We start from the raw sequence: 13,788 nt of genomic DNA, 5'->3' as shown, positions 1-13,788 counted from the left end.
GGTTCAGCCCTTCCAATCACCAACTTTCGTCCACTCCCCTCTGGGGTCAGAATATGGACTCTGAGCGAGAGCAATCTAATGATAAAGTTTTGGATTAGTTGTTTATTTTACCAAAATTCTTTAGATTTTATAAAGGGTTGGGTGAAATGACATGGATTCAAGGTTTTGCCCCTGCATGGTTAAGCAGAAACTCAAATTGTCAGAACTCAATTCAGAAAAACTCTTAATCAGAATTGCAAACGAGTGTGTATGTCAAGTACAAACTACACGATTGGGTAAGATTGCGTTGCACATCCGCCCCCCCCCCCCCCCCCCCCCCCCTCCGTAAAAAAAAAACGTAACCCTTGATCACCACCTTAGCTCTCTATTTACACCAAATGCTGCTGGTGCATTGAAGGAGCGAGCCAGGGCAACATGAAGCTGCTCATCTTTTTAAGTTTAATTCTTCTGGTCCCCGTTTCTGTTATCGGACAAGGTACTACTCCGCCTGGTCCAACTACTACAATTGCTCCAGCTACTACAACTGCTCCAGGTCCATCCACTACAACTGCTCCAGGTCCATCCACTACAATTGCTCCAGCTCCAGCTACTACAACTGCTCCAGGTCCAGCCACTACAACTGGTCCAGCTACTACAACTTCTCAAGTTCCCACGACAGCAGATCGTGAGTAGTGGACAGTCTTGTTTGGTGTTCTCTTGCACCGTACTGCGACGTCCTGAGCGAAGGCGGCCCGTCTCATGGGGTTGTCATTTTCTTAAGTCTATTGTAGGGGCGTCGGGGACTTTGCTACGTGCAATGAAGCCTTGGCCGGATGCGGAAAAAACAGCCTGTGTTCTTGTAAGGGTGGCAAGCCGTTTTGTAGGTACGTTATGACGCTTTGTGCGCCGTCTCTCAGCTCGATTCGTTTTTCTCTGATGTGTTGTATGAACAAGAGCTACTTCCAATCATGTGGCACAGCTTTGACCATGTCCTCACATCTGCACTGTCCATTAGGGTTACCTCGTGAGAGACGACATTCACGTACATTCAGGGATGTTTCCCGTTTGAGGGAAAACCCATGTCAGGTGTGGTCATTTCTTGGCAGGTGCAACAGCGATAAAGACCATTGGTTCATGGGTGACAACTGTGAGCAGAAGTGGACCGTTGTGACTTTCGCCCTGGTGGCGTCTCTACCGGGATTGGCTCTCGCCGTCATCGTCGGCGTCACAGTCCAGTTGGTCCATTATTTCAATAAACCTGCCAAAGCGCCGAAGGATACAAAGGGGTGAGAGGATGGAAGTCAAGTGATTCAGACGGGATGAGACCTAAATGAGGTCTGGGAGTCAGGCGGTTGAGCGGTTAGGGAATCGGACTCGTAATCAGAAGGTTGCCGGTTCTATTCCTGGCCGTGCAAAATGACATTGTGTCCTTGGGCAAGGCACGTCACCCTACTTGCCTTAAATGACTAAATGTAAATGTAATTTCGTATTGTTCCTCTTTTCAGCGCCAAACGGCCACAAGGGAACCATTACGTAGATCCGAACAGTCAAGATGGCGCGTATTCTAACTTGGTGTTTGCTGGAGACATGCCAGTAAGTAGCACCACCATAAACACCACAAACAACCACATGCTGTAAATTGATTCACAGACAGGAGGAATATTGACTTGACTGTGTTTTTGTAGTTACAGAATGTCATGGGCCATATCTTAAGGTTAATGCCCTGTCTTGTACACTTAGTAATAATGAGTTGTATCTGATCCTGGCAGTCAAACATTCACCAGATGTGAGGTGTTTTTCCGTCATGGGCAGTTAAACCCATGTATCATCTTGACTCACATCGCCATAAAAGGGCGGGGGCTGAAACTCGAACCTCAGTGAGAAGTCACAAGCCATTGAAAAAGACGATAAGAAACCAAACATACTGAGCCTAAATACCAAAGCATTTCCGTCTCATTTTTGTAAATAACAGCACGAAAATGCCCACATCCAGAAATGATCTGTTACGCTAGGTCGACATCTCTTCCCCCGTTTTGTGTCTTGAATGTTCCTCCTCAATAACTCACTGGCTGGTTATCTGCCTGCTTTTAGAGTCGTCCCAAAGGTCCGTATGTGCAGCCCACGCAAGAGAGGCTCCCTATGACCAACCGCCCAAGCGGGCCTTACAGGTAACCTCCTCCCAGCAGGCGTACTGGTTGACAGAATCATTTGAGGGACTTGATTGTGTCTCATCAATGGGAAGGGCCTAAATATTGAGCTCAAACTGCTTCTATAACGTGCTCTTGAAAAAACATGATCGGCATGGACGCTGTTTGAAATGACGACACTACCCTGATTTTTCCTCAATTCTCTTCAGCCCTCAGCCGAATGTATTGCGCCCTTCCTTGGACCAGCCAACTCGACCCACTTCAGGATATCAGCCCTACAAGTATGTATCCTCTGTTTTCATTTTTCTACTCAGTCCATGTTCCCGATATGCTCTTGATTTTTATTTGATCTCTTTCAGCCCTCAGCCAAATGTTATACAGCCTTCTTTTGATAGGAAGCCCACGATCAATCCAGGAAATCAGCCATACAAGTGAGAAGTTTTTATGAATTTTTTGGGGCGCTAAAATATTGTACATGTGATTTTACTTTAGTACAACAATTCAGTCGTGTGTCCTCCTGAAAAACATCGCATGATAAACATCTGCTTGTTCCATGTTGCCTGGCTGCTCCATAACGTTGCGTTTTGCGGTTGCAGCATTGCCACCGGCCTGACCCAGCCTATCGGGAACGGACGCTCCCCCTCAGTTAGAAACCCCTACGAGGACAGAGCGCCACCCGTGGATCGTTATGACGACTACAGACCCTCCCAACCCGTAGATCGCTATGACGACTACAGACCCTCCCAACCCGTTTCCAGACAGAGCAGCATGATGGTGAGTGGGCGCGTGGACGCGCGTCACAGTCGTAAGATCGTGTGAGACCTAACCCAAGCAGGGTTTGCATCGTAGAGGTCACGTTGACTGACGTGTTGGTTTCTTAGGGAGGAGGTTACCCTGGTCCGACCCCCCCTGCACCTGCCTACACCGCTCCAGACTACAACTCCAGGACCCAGTTCCCCCGGGCCCAGATGGGAAGGCCCATGTAGGCAGGCCCACACTGGGGGACCTCCGCCACACCAATGAACTATTGAGCAAATACGCAACAATTGTTTTCACAGATGTGTACCATTGAAACCATATATTCAGTCAGTCAATGTGTTCTTATGAACTCAAAATCATTTTACTAGCAGTAAGGCAGTGCTTTTGCCATCTTATCAGAAATCCGGTTTTCATAATCCTTTATTTATATGGGTTTATTCTATTTAAATAATGTTTCTGTATATTTAAGAATATTGTGGGGACATAGTACAATTAGAGTTCTGGTGTTTGTTTAGTAACAATTGTTGGACCTTGATATAACATTTAAAATATCCTTTGTGATATTGAATCTTTACTCGATCACTGCAGTAAAAATAAAGGGGGGCATGATAGACGTGTTCTTTCAAATAGTTATTCTTTAATCATAAGGTGTTAAAAACTCTTAAATTAATAAACAATAATTTGACCCTTTTTAATTAAAAGGGCTGAATGCATATGGCCTGAAATGAGTCAACATGGTGTGACGCAGGTGAGAGTCAAGGATGCACAACATGTTTGGCTTCTGTTACAAGCAGAGCTACTGTTTTGGTTTGCACCCTGTGGTTCAGTTCTAAAAACCAGGGTAGCTGGGAAATGTATATGGCATACAGTGTCTTCAACGTGAATGCAATCATTATGTGAAGATTTTTAAAAACCTGATATTGTAAAGATTAAAGGAACACTGATCGACTTATACATGATTCATACCTGATACGATGAAGATGACGTTGGCTCGGGGCGTTTGCTACGTGGAAGGGGAAAGATATTGTCTGACAAATGTTTTCTTCCAAAGCGTTTGTATGAGCAGAAACCCAAGTGAAAAGCTGGTTACTCACATCCATCTTGGACAACAGAATAGACAAGAAATTGCAGGTTTTTTTTCTCTCTCATAGCATTAATCATGATCAATTTTCATTACTTATTGCTAGCTTTGCTAAAATCATACAAACTCTGAGTCACTTTCAGAGGTTAAAGTGAGGGTTACAACCAACATTCATGGCATTCATAGAGAACATATATTCTAGTACGTGACACTTAAACCCAGAATCCAATACATTTTCAATTCAGACAACTATAAGAAAACGTGTTTGCTGCAATGTTAGTCAGTTCAGAGTGGGCCTGGTTTCTGCCTGGTGGAAACGACCCCATGAGTGAGTACTTGATGAGAATTTGGGGGCTACAACGTTAATAAATATCGAAAACGGTGAGCAAATGATATTTCTTTTACCATTTTACAAATCATTTCCCTACTCTAGTCAGACGGAGAATGTTCTGGATGGGGAAGAGAGGGGTTGTGTGTTTGTGTGTGTGTGTGTTAAAGCTCTACATTAAAATGTCCTTGTGATGTCTCACGATGTGCTGGCTCTTTTCTGACGGCCTGCGGAAACCCTTGGTGCAGTAGTCGCAGCGGTGAGGGTAGTCCTTGGTGTGGATGGAGATGACGTGCCGCTTGAAACCCGACGCGTCCGACGAGCTGTACTCGCAATACTGGCACTGGTAGACCTTGCGTCCGCTGTGCGTTTTCATGTGCTTCTTGAGCTCCAGCTGGTGCCTGAAGCCTCGGCGGCAACGCTTGCACTTGAAGGGCAAGTCTTTGGTGTGGACGGACAGTATGTGCCGGCTGAGGGTGAAGGGGTCGGGGGTTTTAAACTGGCAGTGGCGGCACTGGTGCAGCCGGCCCACCTTGTGAGTCTCGGCGTGCTTCTTGAGCTCCGACGGCCGATGGAAGCCCTTCTCGCACATGTCGCACTTGTGAGGGAAGTCCTTGGTGTGCACCGAGATGACGTGGCGCTTCAGGTCGCTCGAGTTGGTGCTCTTGTGCTCGCAGTTGGGGCACTGGTGCGTCTTGTGGCCCTGCAGCACGTCCATGTGGCCCTGGAGCTCCTCCTCGTCCGGGAAGGCCTGCGGGCAGTGGCCGCACTTGAACGGCAACTCGGCGCCGTGCTTGCTCTTGACGTGCGTCTTCAGGTTGGACTGGTCGGCGCAGCGGAAGTCGCAGTGGCGGCAGTGGAAGGGCTTCTCGCCCGTGTGCGTCCTCATGTGCTTCTTGAGCTCGGACGGGTGGCGGAAGCCCTTGGCGCACTCCACGCACACGTGCGGGAAGTTCTTGCTGTGCACGGCCAGCATGTGGCGGTTGAGCAGGCCCGGCTCGGCCGTCTCGTAGTCGCAGTACTTGCAGCGGTGCATCTTGGGCTCCTTGTCGCGCAGGATGAGTTTGTTGGGGCTGAGGGGGCTGGCCACGCAGTAGCGCCGGGTGAACTCGGTGAACTCGGGCACGCGGTCGTTCTTGACGGTGAGCTTGTGGCTCTCCAGGTGGTTGTGGAAGTTGATCTTCTTGTTGGTGGTGAAGTCGCAGTCGGTGCACTGGTACTTCTTCTTGAGCATGTGGTCCGGGTGGTTTTTCATGTGGCACTTCAGGAAGCCCCGCGATCGGAACTTTTTGCCACAGATGTGGCAGGGGTATACGGTCAGGGGCTGGCCGTCCGGGCCGATGATCACAGCTGAGGACACCAAGAGACGGCAACATGAGTTAGCAGATTCACCCCCCCCCTCCTCCTCCTCCCCCCCAATCAAAAACTGTCAGAACAATGTAGAGGACTTTGGAGACGCCCGCCTTCGTACCTGTCTGACACTGCCGGGCTTCTCCCTTCCTCTTCTTCTTGATCTTCTGTTTGAGGGCTCGGCTGGTGCTAAGACTATCGCTGATCTTCAGGTAGTGTCCCCCGCCACTGGTTTTGTTCTCCAGTCTGGATTCCAGACCGTTACCTGAGAAGAGAGAAAGAGAAGGGGTAAAAGTTTTTTTTATAATTGACTTTAATTTGTTTGCTAAGCTTCAAACTATAGATGCTATACGAGTTCAGACAATCCTTCTTGTTTGTTGTATACATAGCACCATAAAAGTTTGTTGTGGCGATAAAACACGGTTTTACCATAGGCTGCAGCCCAGGCTACAGGGGCAAAGCTCTTATGGCTGGAGTCGTCCAGCACTTCCTGGATGGCAGGGGCCTCCTCTTCTCCAACGATCACCTCCATGTACACCTCGTCAGCCATCTCGCTGCAGTCTGCTCACACACAAGGACATCAGTCAGGCAAGTGCAATTGCAACACAAATGATTATTTGTTCTGTTGGATGGATTGTAGAGACAGAGAGAGAGACATAGAGAGACAGAGAGAGACAGAGAGAGAGGGGGTAAAGGGATTTACTCATGTCCGCCTCCTCCTGAGATGGGTCCTTCACAGCCATGTACACCATCTTCTCCCTCGACATCTTTCCCATACTTCCTTGTTCCAGCACAGCATGGCCGTTCTGGAAATCGCTCTCCGCCACGATCTCCGTTCCACCTTCACGCAATGAAGAACGGGGCAGAGGTTAGAGAGAGAGACAAATAAATGGATGGGTGTCTTTTTTTGGGCCCACTACTTCCACAGCTTAACTGACAAGTGTGATAACTGGGGCCCTCACCGATGTCCACGTCATCATCAGTCTCGGCTTTGAAGATGTACACTTTGATGACCTCGGAGTCGTCTCCCTCTTTAGAGCTGTCCTCCTCCTGCAACACCCCAGTGCTCAGCTTGAGAGGGGAACCCTCCATGTGCAGCTTCTCCCCAACATCATCCACTGGGAAGTAGAAAAGTATACGACTTGTATCTTACCGTCTGACCCAAACTTCTCAAGTCGGACGATTCCTGACAAAAGATTGCGAAAGGCAAAAGAAGGACGATGAAACATTTGAATTACGAGAGATCATGAGGTAGTCTTCCGAGGCGCTCCTCTCGTCCTCGTCGTCCTGTTCCTCAGAGTGGCCGGTGACGACAGAGTCTGCCATGTCCTCCTGCTCCTCGTGGGCAAACGTCTCCGAGTCGCAGTTGGAGACCAGGACCTCCTCCGAGACCATCTCGAAGACCTGGTGGGGAACGCCGGCCGATTCCTCCATGAGGCCCGTTGTCAGCACGTGGTGGTTGGAGTCCAAGACCTCCTCGATGGCCACGTCGGCCCCCAGGACGGACTCGCCGAGAGAGATGCCGTCCGCCTCCACGGACCCGTCGCCGCAGCAAATGTCCGGCCCCTCCACCACCTCGGACACCAGCTCATGCTCGAAGGCGAAGCCCTCGTCCGTCTCCACGTCCGACACCAGCACGGCCTCGGGGACGGACACGATGATGTGGTCTCCGTCGATGTGGGCCATGCCGCCCATCCCTGCCACTGTGTGGAAGTCATGGTTTGATTAAGGGATATCTCAGTATGAATACTGTTGAATTTTACACATATTCTATTCAATAAAATCGGTCTCACACAATGGGGACATAACTTACCAAAGTCCTGCATAATGACTGTGTGGGAAAGCTTTGAGTCTTGCATTTGAAAGTTCAGCACATCTCCACACTGGTCCATTCTATTAACTGCTTTAAGTCAGGGTTCCTGCAGGTTTCAGTAAGTCAAATTTAAGACATTTTAAGACCATACAGATTGAAATTTACGACCTACACAACGCATTACCAAAAGAATATTCAATTCAAAGAAATTCTGAAAAAAATATTTTGATTTCAATGAATTCAGTCATTGAACAAGCATTAATTTCATCCTTCAACCAGATTTGAACACAAGACCCCTCACACAGTAGCCCACATCCTTAACCACTGAACTATCAGGGGTCATAACAAGTTCCACTCCACTGAACAATTACATTTGACATTGAACTATGTAGTTGTAACAACCTGCAGACTTGAGGTGTCAGAAAACCAGAAGAAATCAGGGCAAAAAAAGCCCACTTTACTTTAAAGATGCATTTCCAGCATTTTGAAGTTTTATTTGACAGCATGACAAAAAGGAAGATAGAGGAGGACCTTGCTTGCAGTTGTTTTAAAGATAGTCATGTCTGTTGTGTTTGTCCTTTCGTAGTTAAAATAGAAAAACTTTTTTTTCTCAAAATATTTGAACATTACGGACATTTGATATTAATGGAAACAATAGGTTTGGAGGTGATATAGTTACAACTGCCCCAGCTGCGGGCTGGTGCAAGCACTCACAAATTGTACCCTCTGTAGTTTAAATATAATTATTCCATTCTGACTGGAGAGCAAATTTACTCATTAGTAACCTGAGTGTTCAATCAGCATAATCTGCTCTCTTCGGATCTGTGTGGGGATGAATGTGGCTGGCTTATCAACCGGATAAGAAAAATGAACGCATCAATTTGTAATTTCACAGATATTCCACTAGAAGGCAGCTAGTAGGTCACGTAATATGCAAACAGTGTACACTGTGGGTTCAATGGGTGAAGAGTACTCTTGCTGTAGCTGGATGGATGGCACTACCTCCAGAACCGACATGGCTGCAGCCTATCATAATAACATTAACTTTATCGGGACTGTGGAGGTGGCTTGCTGCCAGTTAATATAGAATTCATTGTGAACTATTATTATTAGAACAGAAGCCAGACACTTTTTCAGACCATAATAAATGCCACCCATGTTTAATTTCAAATTGTATCTAGCTAGCAACCTAGCTAGGTCTAAGCTTGACAAATGTATGTATTCAGCTGGTAAGCAAAACCTAGCATGAAATTCGATTTGAAGCAGGAAGCCTACGCTAGTTACTAGCTAACGTTATTTAGCTAGAGCTAGCTACTACCACTTTCAATTGCTACCTGGCTAGCTAGTAGCTAGAAAAATGACTAGCTGGCTAGCTAGCTAGGTATGCATCTACTGGCCAAATGGCTAACGTTTGCTAGCTACATTGACAGTCATTTGGGTCTAGCGAGTAGCGTGAGCTAAATCGGGTAGCATTTAGTTAGCACAATATATTCTAGCTATCTAGCAAATTAGCAAAGAAGGCAGCGATCAGCAACACTCAGGCTACAGTATACCGAAATAAATACATTTTGCTAGTAGCTATTAATGAGATTTTTAGGCAAGCAAATGTCGATGGTTTGAAATGGCGTAAGTGCTATTGACCCTCGACAGCCATTTTTCTATTTAGCTTCCTAGCTATAACTGCAGTGTCGGCCATTGTATTATTTCAGGGGGTTTAGAAGGCCCTCACTAGGCCGTAACTAAACGACCCGCCGTTATATTGCGATGAGTGCATAATGCTCTTACCAGACCGAGACGTAATATTTGTTCGTTTAGTTCAATTTTCTAGTAAACGTTGTCTTTCTTCGCCGAACATACGGAATTAGGTTATATTTGTCATGGTGCGTATTCAAGGCCTGGTCGCCATTGTAGATCCTGAAGGCTGTTTTCGAGGCCTGAACCAATCACACAGCCCACTGTTAGCACGGAGGGGGGAGGGGGTCCAGCACAACCGTTACAAGCATAATGCGTTAGTTTAGCATTCAAATTTATTGTCTTTCCTGGAGCCTAATATGAAATATCAACAATGGAACTGCGAATGCATGCAACAAGAAAAACGATGTGAATAAACAGATTTTATTTCGGAATTTACGGTACATTCAGAACTTAATACACAGGTATTCCTCCCTATAAACATGTTTTTATTATAAAGTGAACATATTGCTGTAAATTCAAAAATGGGTACAAAAAGTCTAAGCTCAATTTTTAATTGTTTATTCTGACTACACCACTTTTAAAGCATGTGCCTAGTTGTTTATGTTGATATGTTTCACCTCCGGGCAGGCTGCCCAATTCTGCCCCATGCTAGGGTAGTGGATCTCTCAGGGGAGGCATAAACACGACTATGAATTGACAGGTACCCTTTTACCGAGAGCTCCTTGCCAGGACACTGAATCCTAATGTTTGAGGGGCTGAGAGACTGGGCTCTTTGCAGCCCCCTAATGGATGCTGCCTGAAACGACTCTCTCAGGGAGTTCCTGGCTCCAGCCACTGGAACACTGTAAACCGTGGTGTTGAAAGAGTCTGACACAGACCGGCCAGTATTTCCAGGCATGGCACCTAGAAAGTAATCATATTTCTACATTCATTTTATTTATCAGAAAAAAAACAAGTTCATTCTATCTCAGCAACAATATATTATTACGGTCTGTATCAACCTGTGATTAAAACACTTTAAATGAGCTAAAACAATCCAAACGCACCTGAATGAGGTCTGACAGGGTAGGTCAGGGTGGTGTGGTCTGAAGGATGCTGACTGTTGTCCTCCATACACCTACTCTTTCGGACAGCCTGGAGTGAGCGTAGGCTGGTACGAGGAGCCGAGTCCAGGTTTGGCATGCTGTTTCTCAGAGCCGCTAATATAAATAACAAACTTCCCAGTCAACTTCAACTTCAAACTAACTGTTGCATGTGCAGGGGCCATGCTCTACTTACCTCTGCTCTGTGCAAGCTTAAGAAGCTTAGACTGAGCCACCTGGTGGGTATACTTTGGCAGCTGTGTGGCAGATCTGTTACGGTGACCCATCTGCACAGTCGACCCGGTGAACTGGCTCACAGGTGAGCATCGAGGGGGGGCAGCAACGGAGGCGCAGTCCTGACGTAAACCTTGCCGAGTCAAAATGTGCAAAGTTGGAACAATGTGCAAAATCTACAGAAGGCTTCTAATTATGACAGGAGGATTCCAACACTCACTCTCCTCCTGCATTCGAGCCATGATCTGGACATCAGTGAGGTCTTCCAGTCTGTAGTCCATGGTAATGGAGTCCTCTGAGGAATGCAGTTCACTCGAATCTTTGCTTGGCGGTGAATACAAAGCTAGGCAGGCCTTGCTGTGATCTGCAGTACAAAGGCAATGATAACACGAATGGATCAAGATCAGTAACTATTCTTACTGAGGCGCTTTTGTTGTTTTTCTTCTATAGGACTGATTCATTCTCTGGCCTCCCAATTACCTACCTAAAAAACTTACAGCGGGTGCAAAATGCTGCTGCTAGACTATTGACTAAAACTAGAAAGTTTGATCATATAACATCGACTCTTATCTCTTTACACTGGCTCCCTATCCAAGCCAGAGCTGATTTCAAAGTTCTACTACTAACTTACAAATCTCTGCATGGATTGGCACCACTGTACCTCTCCGGTCTCCTTGCACCCTATTGCCCCGCAAGGTCTCTAAGATCTCAAAATGCCGGCTATCTGGTAATACCCAAAGTTAAGAAAAAAACTGCTGGAGGTAGGGCGTTCTCATATAGAGCACCTCTTCTTTGGAACAAATTACCCATCTCAATTAAGGAAGCTGATACTGTCTCGACATTTAAAACTAGATTAAAAACGTTCTTGTTTAGTCAATTCTATGATTGTTAAAGGGAAGTATGTGTGTACTTTCTATGTAAACCTGGGATGTGTGCTTGCCTATGTGTGTATCACATGTAACTTTTAAATTTTAATTATAGCTTATGTTCACATTGCCCAGCTAGATGTTACAAATAAAGTAAACCTGTTACTGTATATTGTTAGTATTATTATTATTATAGTTCCGTTGCTGTATATTGTTACTGTTATAGTTTTTATTACTAGTTGGAGACAACGGGGGACTGGCTGTTTTCATCCTTATTCGTATAAGTATAACCTACTTTAGAGTTCTTTCCCCTGGAACAGATTTCATGTTCCAACTGAGGGGGGCTGTCGTTGTTTTGGTGTGTGGGGCTGCATCAAATACCCTTTTTGCTCTGTTAAATTGCTGCACTAGTCCACACTTGACCGGTGGGGATCTCATTCTATTTTGACTGTAACTGTTAGCTGCTCCTGGCATTCTCTAATCCCTGCTCTCCTCTCTGTCCCCCCCCCACACATTCCCTGTGGTGTGGGGGGTTTGAGCTGTCAGGACCTGCTTGGTCGTCGGTCTGCCAACGCTGAACCAGGTCGTCACCCGGAATCCAGTCTCCATGACGGCCAACAGCGAGTTTCCCGGTCCCATCCAACGTCTATAAAGCCGAACAATGGATTTTGGTGTTTCAAAACCCATTGACACTGTATGACTATGTTTAGCTTGTGTTCTGCTCCTCTCTCTTACCAACCGTCTCTGGAGGAGGGGATCCCTCTCTGAATTGCTCCTCCCAAGGTTTCTTCCATTTTTTCTCCCGGTGGGAGTTTTTCTGGGAGTTTTTCCTTGTCTTCCTTGAGGGTTTAGGTTGGTTGAGGGGCAGTTCTATGGGCGCATGTGAAGCCCTCTGTGACATGCTTGCGTGTAAAAAGGGCTATACAAATAAATTTGATTTGATTTGATTTGATTTGATTCATGTTTCAGGCATTTTGGAAAAAGTAATATTGCGTATTCCATTAAAAAAAAAAACTATCAAAAAGATTTTTGATTGTTGTTGCCCTGGCGACACCGTACCTGACCCGTCAAAGGCTTGATCCATATTATCCTCTGATTTGTTGCATCCAACGTAAGATGATCTCTTACAGTGTGTTACAGGGAAGGTTACGGGATGTCTATAGGGACTGGTGTTAAAGAACCTTCTCAGCCTTGTGTCTAAAAAAGAACAACGAAATAAATGACGGGTTTGTTTGGATCAAGAAACGACTACATGCTATATCAAGATTCACTGGGAATATTTGTTCATGTGATAGGGTTAGAATATTTGTGTTTATACAGAACTTACTTTGGTCCAACATGTTAATAAGTGTGCGACAAGCCACCTCTGTTTCTGGGCTGTGGTTGTCCAGGACTTTTCTGCACCACTTCACAGGAGACTCCACATTTCCTTCCACAAATGCATGTTTCTTCTGAGATTCATATAACCTGTGAACCGATAGATTGGCTTTAGGATTTAGCGGAGCGAACGTACTGTAATTGTGGTCAATTGCATTGAATAGCCTACAAAGTTACTTAGAAGGTTTCGACAAATCCTTCAATCACAACAGTTAGGTCATGATGACACATTACCAGCGCTCTTCATCCTTTATCACTGAGCATGTCTCCACATCCAGGACTTCCACCAGATCCAGAGCAGATTGTGCTTCTTCTGTCTCCGGCTCCCAGCTCTTCTCTTGGCCTTCCTGTCCCAGGGTCCCCTCAAATGCATCTTTGCAGGAGTTACCATGCGAAAAAAGTCCTTTCTCCTTCCCCAGTCTGCTCATGGAACTAGTATCAGGAGGAGACTGGTCATCCTTACTGTCCAATTGTACATGCTCAGAGTCCCCCCAGACACTGAGAGTACGATTTTGCTCCGGTCTTGTGGGACAGATTTTGAGCATGCATGAGCAGTTGAGACTTTTGTCATAAAAAAACTGTTGTCTGTCAGAAGAGTTATTTTTCCTCTCATTAAGTGCTTCGTTTTGAATTTCTAGTTTCCGAACTAATTCCTGTAACTTGCACACTTCCAGCTCCATAGCAGCTGTGTCTTTTTCCAACCTTGAGCTTGAACCCTCTGCTTGATTCCAGAGACCCTCCTTCTTCACTGACTCCATGGCAGAACAGCTACCTGGGCACCACCATGACACCTCTTAAAATAAAATCAAAAGTTAAATCCTTGTCATACGTTACTCTTGTAATGTTCACAGCATCAGTGAAAATCCACTGTTGTCTACTGACCTAGATTTTACTAGTTAAGCACTGCATAAGACACTCAACAGATTGGTTGGATTTAAAGAGCAACGCCAGTCTTTATGTGGATTAAGTGTCTTGACACGCTGCCTCTTGAGGAAACCAGAGCAACGTCAAGGCAGCGTCAGAGCTAGGGATCGGTGCCAAGACTTCACTAGGAGCCAGCCCTTTTGTAGCTAGCTG

At 46.0% G+C, this 13,788-nt stretch overlaps 3 protein-coding genes and 1 long non-coding RNA gene across 6 annotated transcripts; 2 read left to right on the top strand and 2 right to left on the bottom strand.

The window, feature by feature from the left end:
* The first annotated feature begins 326 nt into the window (after positions 1–326).
* Positions 327–3,837, top strand: zgc:158432 (uncharacterized protein LOC555281 homolog). The gene is made up of 9 exons (XM_047050404.1): positions 327–664; positions 761–863; positions 1,086–1,265; positions 1,485–1,572; positions 2,071–2,147; positions 2,336–2,407; positions 2,486–2,557; positions 2,723–2,900; positions 3,008–3,837. Exons 1-9 carry the CDS (start codon positions 415–417, stop codon positions 3,110–3,112), a joined length of 1,125 nt encoding a protein of 374 aa, XP_046906360.1. The 5' UTR covers positions 327–414; the 3' UTR covers positions 3,113–3,837.
* A 619-nt stretch (positions 3,838–4,456) lies between these two features.
* On the bottom strand, positions 4,457–9,400 carry LOC124487973 (zinc finger protein 711-like). Its single transcript, XM_047050400.1, has 8 exons — positions 9,243–9,400; positions 7,458–7,563; positions 6,883–7,347; positions 6,607–6,762; positions 6,348–6,485; positions 6,074–6,205; positions 5,766–5,909; positions 4,457–5,644 (listed from the first exon to the last, which is right to left on the bottom strand). The coding sequence occupies exons 2-8, from the start codon at positions 7,534–7,536 to the stop codon at positions 4,467–4,469; spliced, it is 2,292 nt and encodes a 763-aa protein (XP_046906356.1). The 5' UTR covers positions 7,537–7,563; positions 9,243–9,400; the 3' UTR covers positions 4,457–4,466.
* Positions 9,401–9,606: 206 nt separating this feature from the next.
* LOC124487974 (SLAIN motif-containing protein-like) lies at positions 9,607–13,719 on the bottom strand. Of its 3 annotated transcripts, XM_047050402.1 has the most exons (8): positions 13,594–13,719; positions 12,946–13,504; positions 12,662–12,801; positions 12,394–12,531; positions 10,689–10,832; positions 10,431–10,601; positions 10,199–10,351; positions 9,607–10,055 (listed from the first exon to the last, which is right to left on the bottom strand). In XM_047050402.1, exons 2-8 carry the CDS (start codon positions 13,467–13,469, stop codon positions 9,766–9,768), a joined length of 1,560 nt encoding a protein of 519 aa, XP_046906358.1. In that variant the 5' UTR covers positions 13,470–13,504; positions 13,594–13,719; the 3' UTR covers positions 9,607–9,765. The 3 variants fall into 3 exon arrangements, with proteins under 3 accessions (XP_046906358.1, XP_046906357.1, XP_046906359.1); XM_047050401.1 differs by having other exon boundaries at positions 12,946–13,719; XM_047050403.1 differs by lacking the exon at positions 12,394–12,531 and having other exon boundaries at positions 12,946–13,719.
* LOC124487976 lies at positions 9,977–10,967 on the top strand. The gene is made up of 4 exons (XR_006958575.1): positions 9,977–10,062; positions 10,286–10,325; positions 10,413–10,553; positions 10,671–10,967. It is a non-coding gene; the product is annotated as an uncharacterized LOC124487976 (long non-coding RNA).
* Positions 13,720–13,788: the final 69 nt, after the last annotated feature.

The sequence above is a fragment of the Hypomesus transpacificus genome, unplaced genomic scaffold (assembly GCF_021917145.1).
Source record: "Hypomesus transpacificus isolate Combined female unplaced genomic scaffold, fHypTra1 scaffold_116, whole genome shotgun sequence".
Taxonomy (NCBI): Eukaryota; Metazoa; Chordata; class Actinopteri; order Osmeriformes; family Osmeridae; genus Hypomesus; species Hypomesus transpacificus.
Note: the sequence above shows the minus strand (reverse complement) of the source record. Positions and strands in the feature narration are given on the sequence as shown.

Bases quoted from the DNA above. Each gene is read 5' to 3' on its own strand.
- zgc:158432 (XM_047050404.1), top strand. From the start codon at position 415: ATGAAGCTGCTCATCTTTTTAAGTTTAATTCTTCTGGTCCCCGTTTCT. The intron at 864-1,085 runs GTACGTTATGAC...ATTTCTTGGCAG, and splicing joins GGTGGCAAGCCGTTTTGTAG to GTGCAACAGCGATAAAGACC. The intron at 2,148-2,335 runs GTAACCTCCTCC...AATTCTCTTCAG, and splicing joins CGCCCAAGCGGGCCTTACAG to CCCTCAGCCGAATGTATTGC.
- LOC124487974 (XM_047050401.1), bottom strand. From the start codon at position 13,469: ATGGAGTCAGTGAAGAAGGAGGGTCTCTGGAATCAAGCAGAGGGTTCA. The intron at 10,833-12,393 runs GTACGGTGTCGC...TTTGTACTGCAG, and splicing joins TCAAGCCTTTGACGGGTCAG to ATCACAGCAAGGCCTGCCTA. The intron at 10,602-10,688 runs GTGAGTGTTGGA...TGACTCGGCAAG, and splicing joins GGCTCGAATGCAGGAGGAGA to GTTTACGTCAGGACTGCGCC.
- LOC124487973 (XM_047050400.1), bottom strand. From the start codon at position 7,536: ATGGACCAGTGTGGAGATGTGCTGAACTTTCAAATGCAAGACTCAAAG. The intron at 7,348-7,457 runs GTAAGTTATGTC...ACTTCCACACAG, and splicing joins AGTCATTATGCAGGACTTTG to TGGCAGGGATGGGCGGCATG. The intron at 6,486-6,606 runs GTGAGGGCCCCA...CATTGCGTGAAG, and splicing joins TGATGATGACGTGGACATCG to GTGGAACGGAGATCGTGGCG.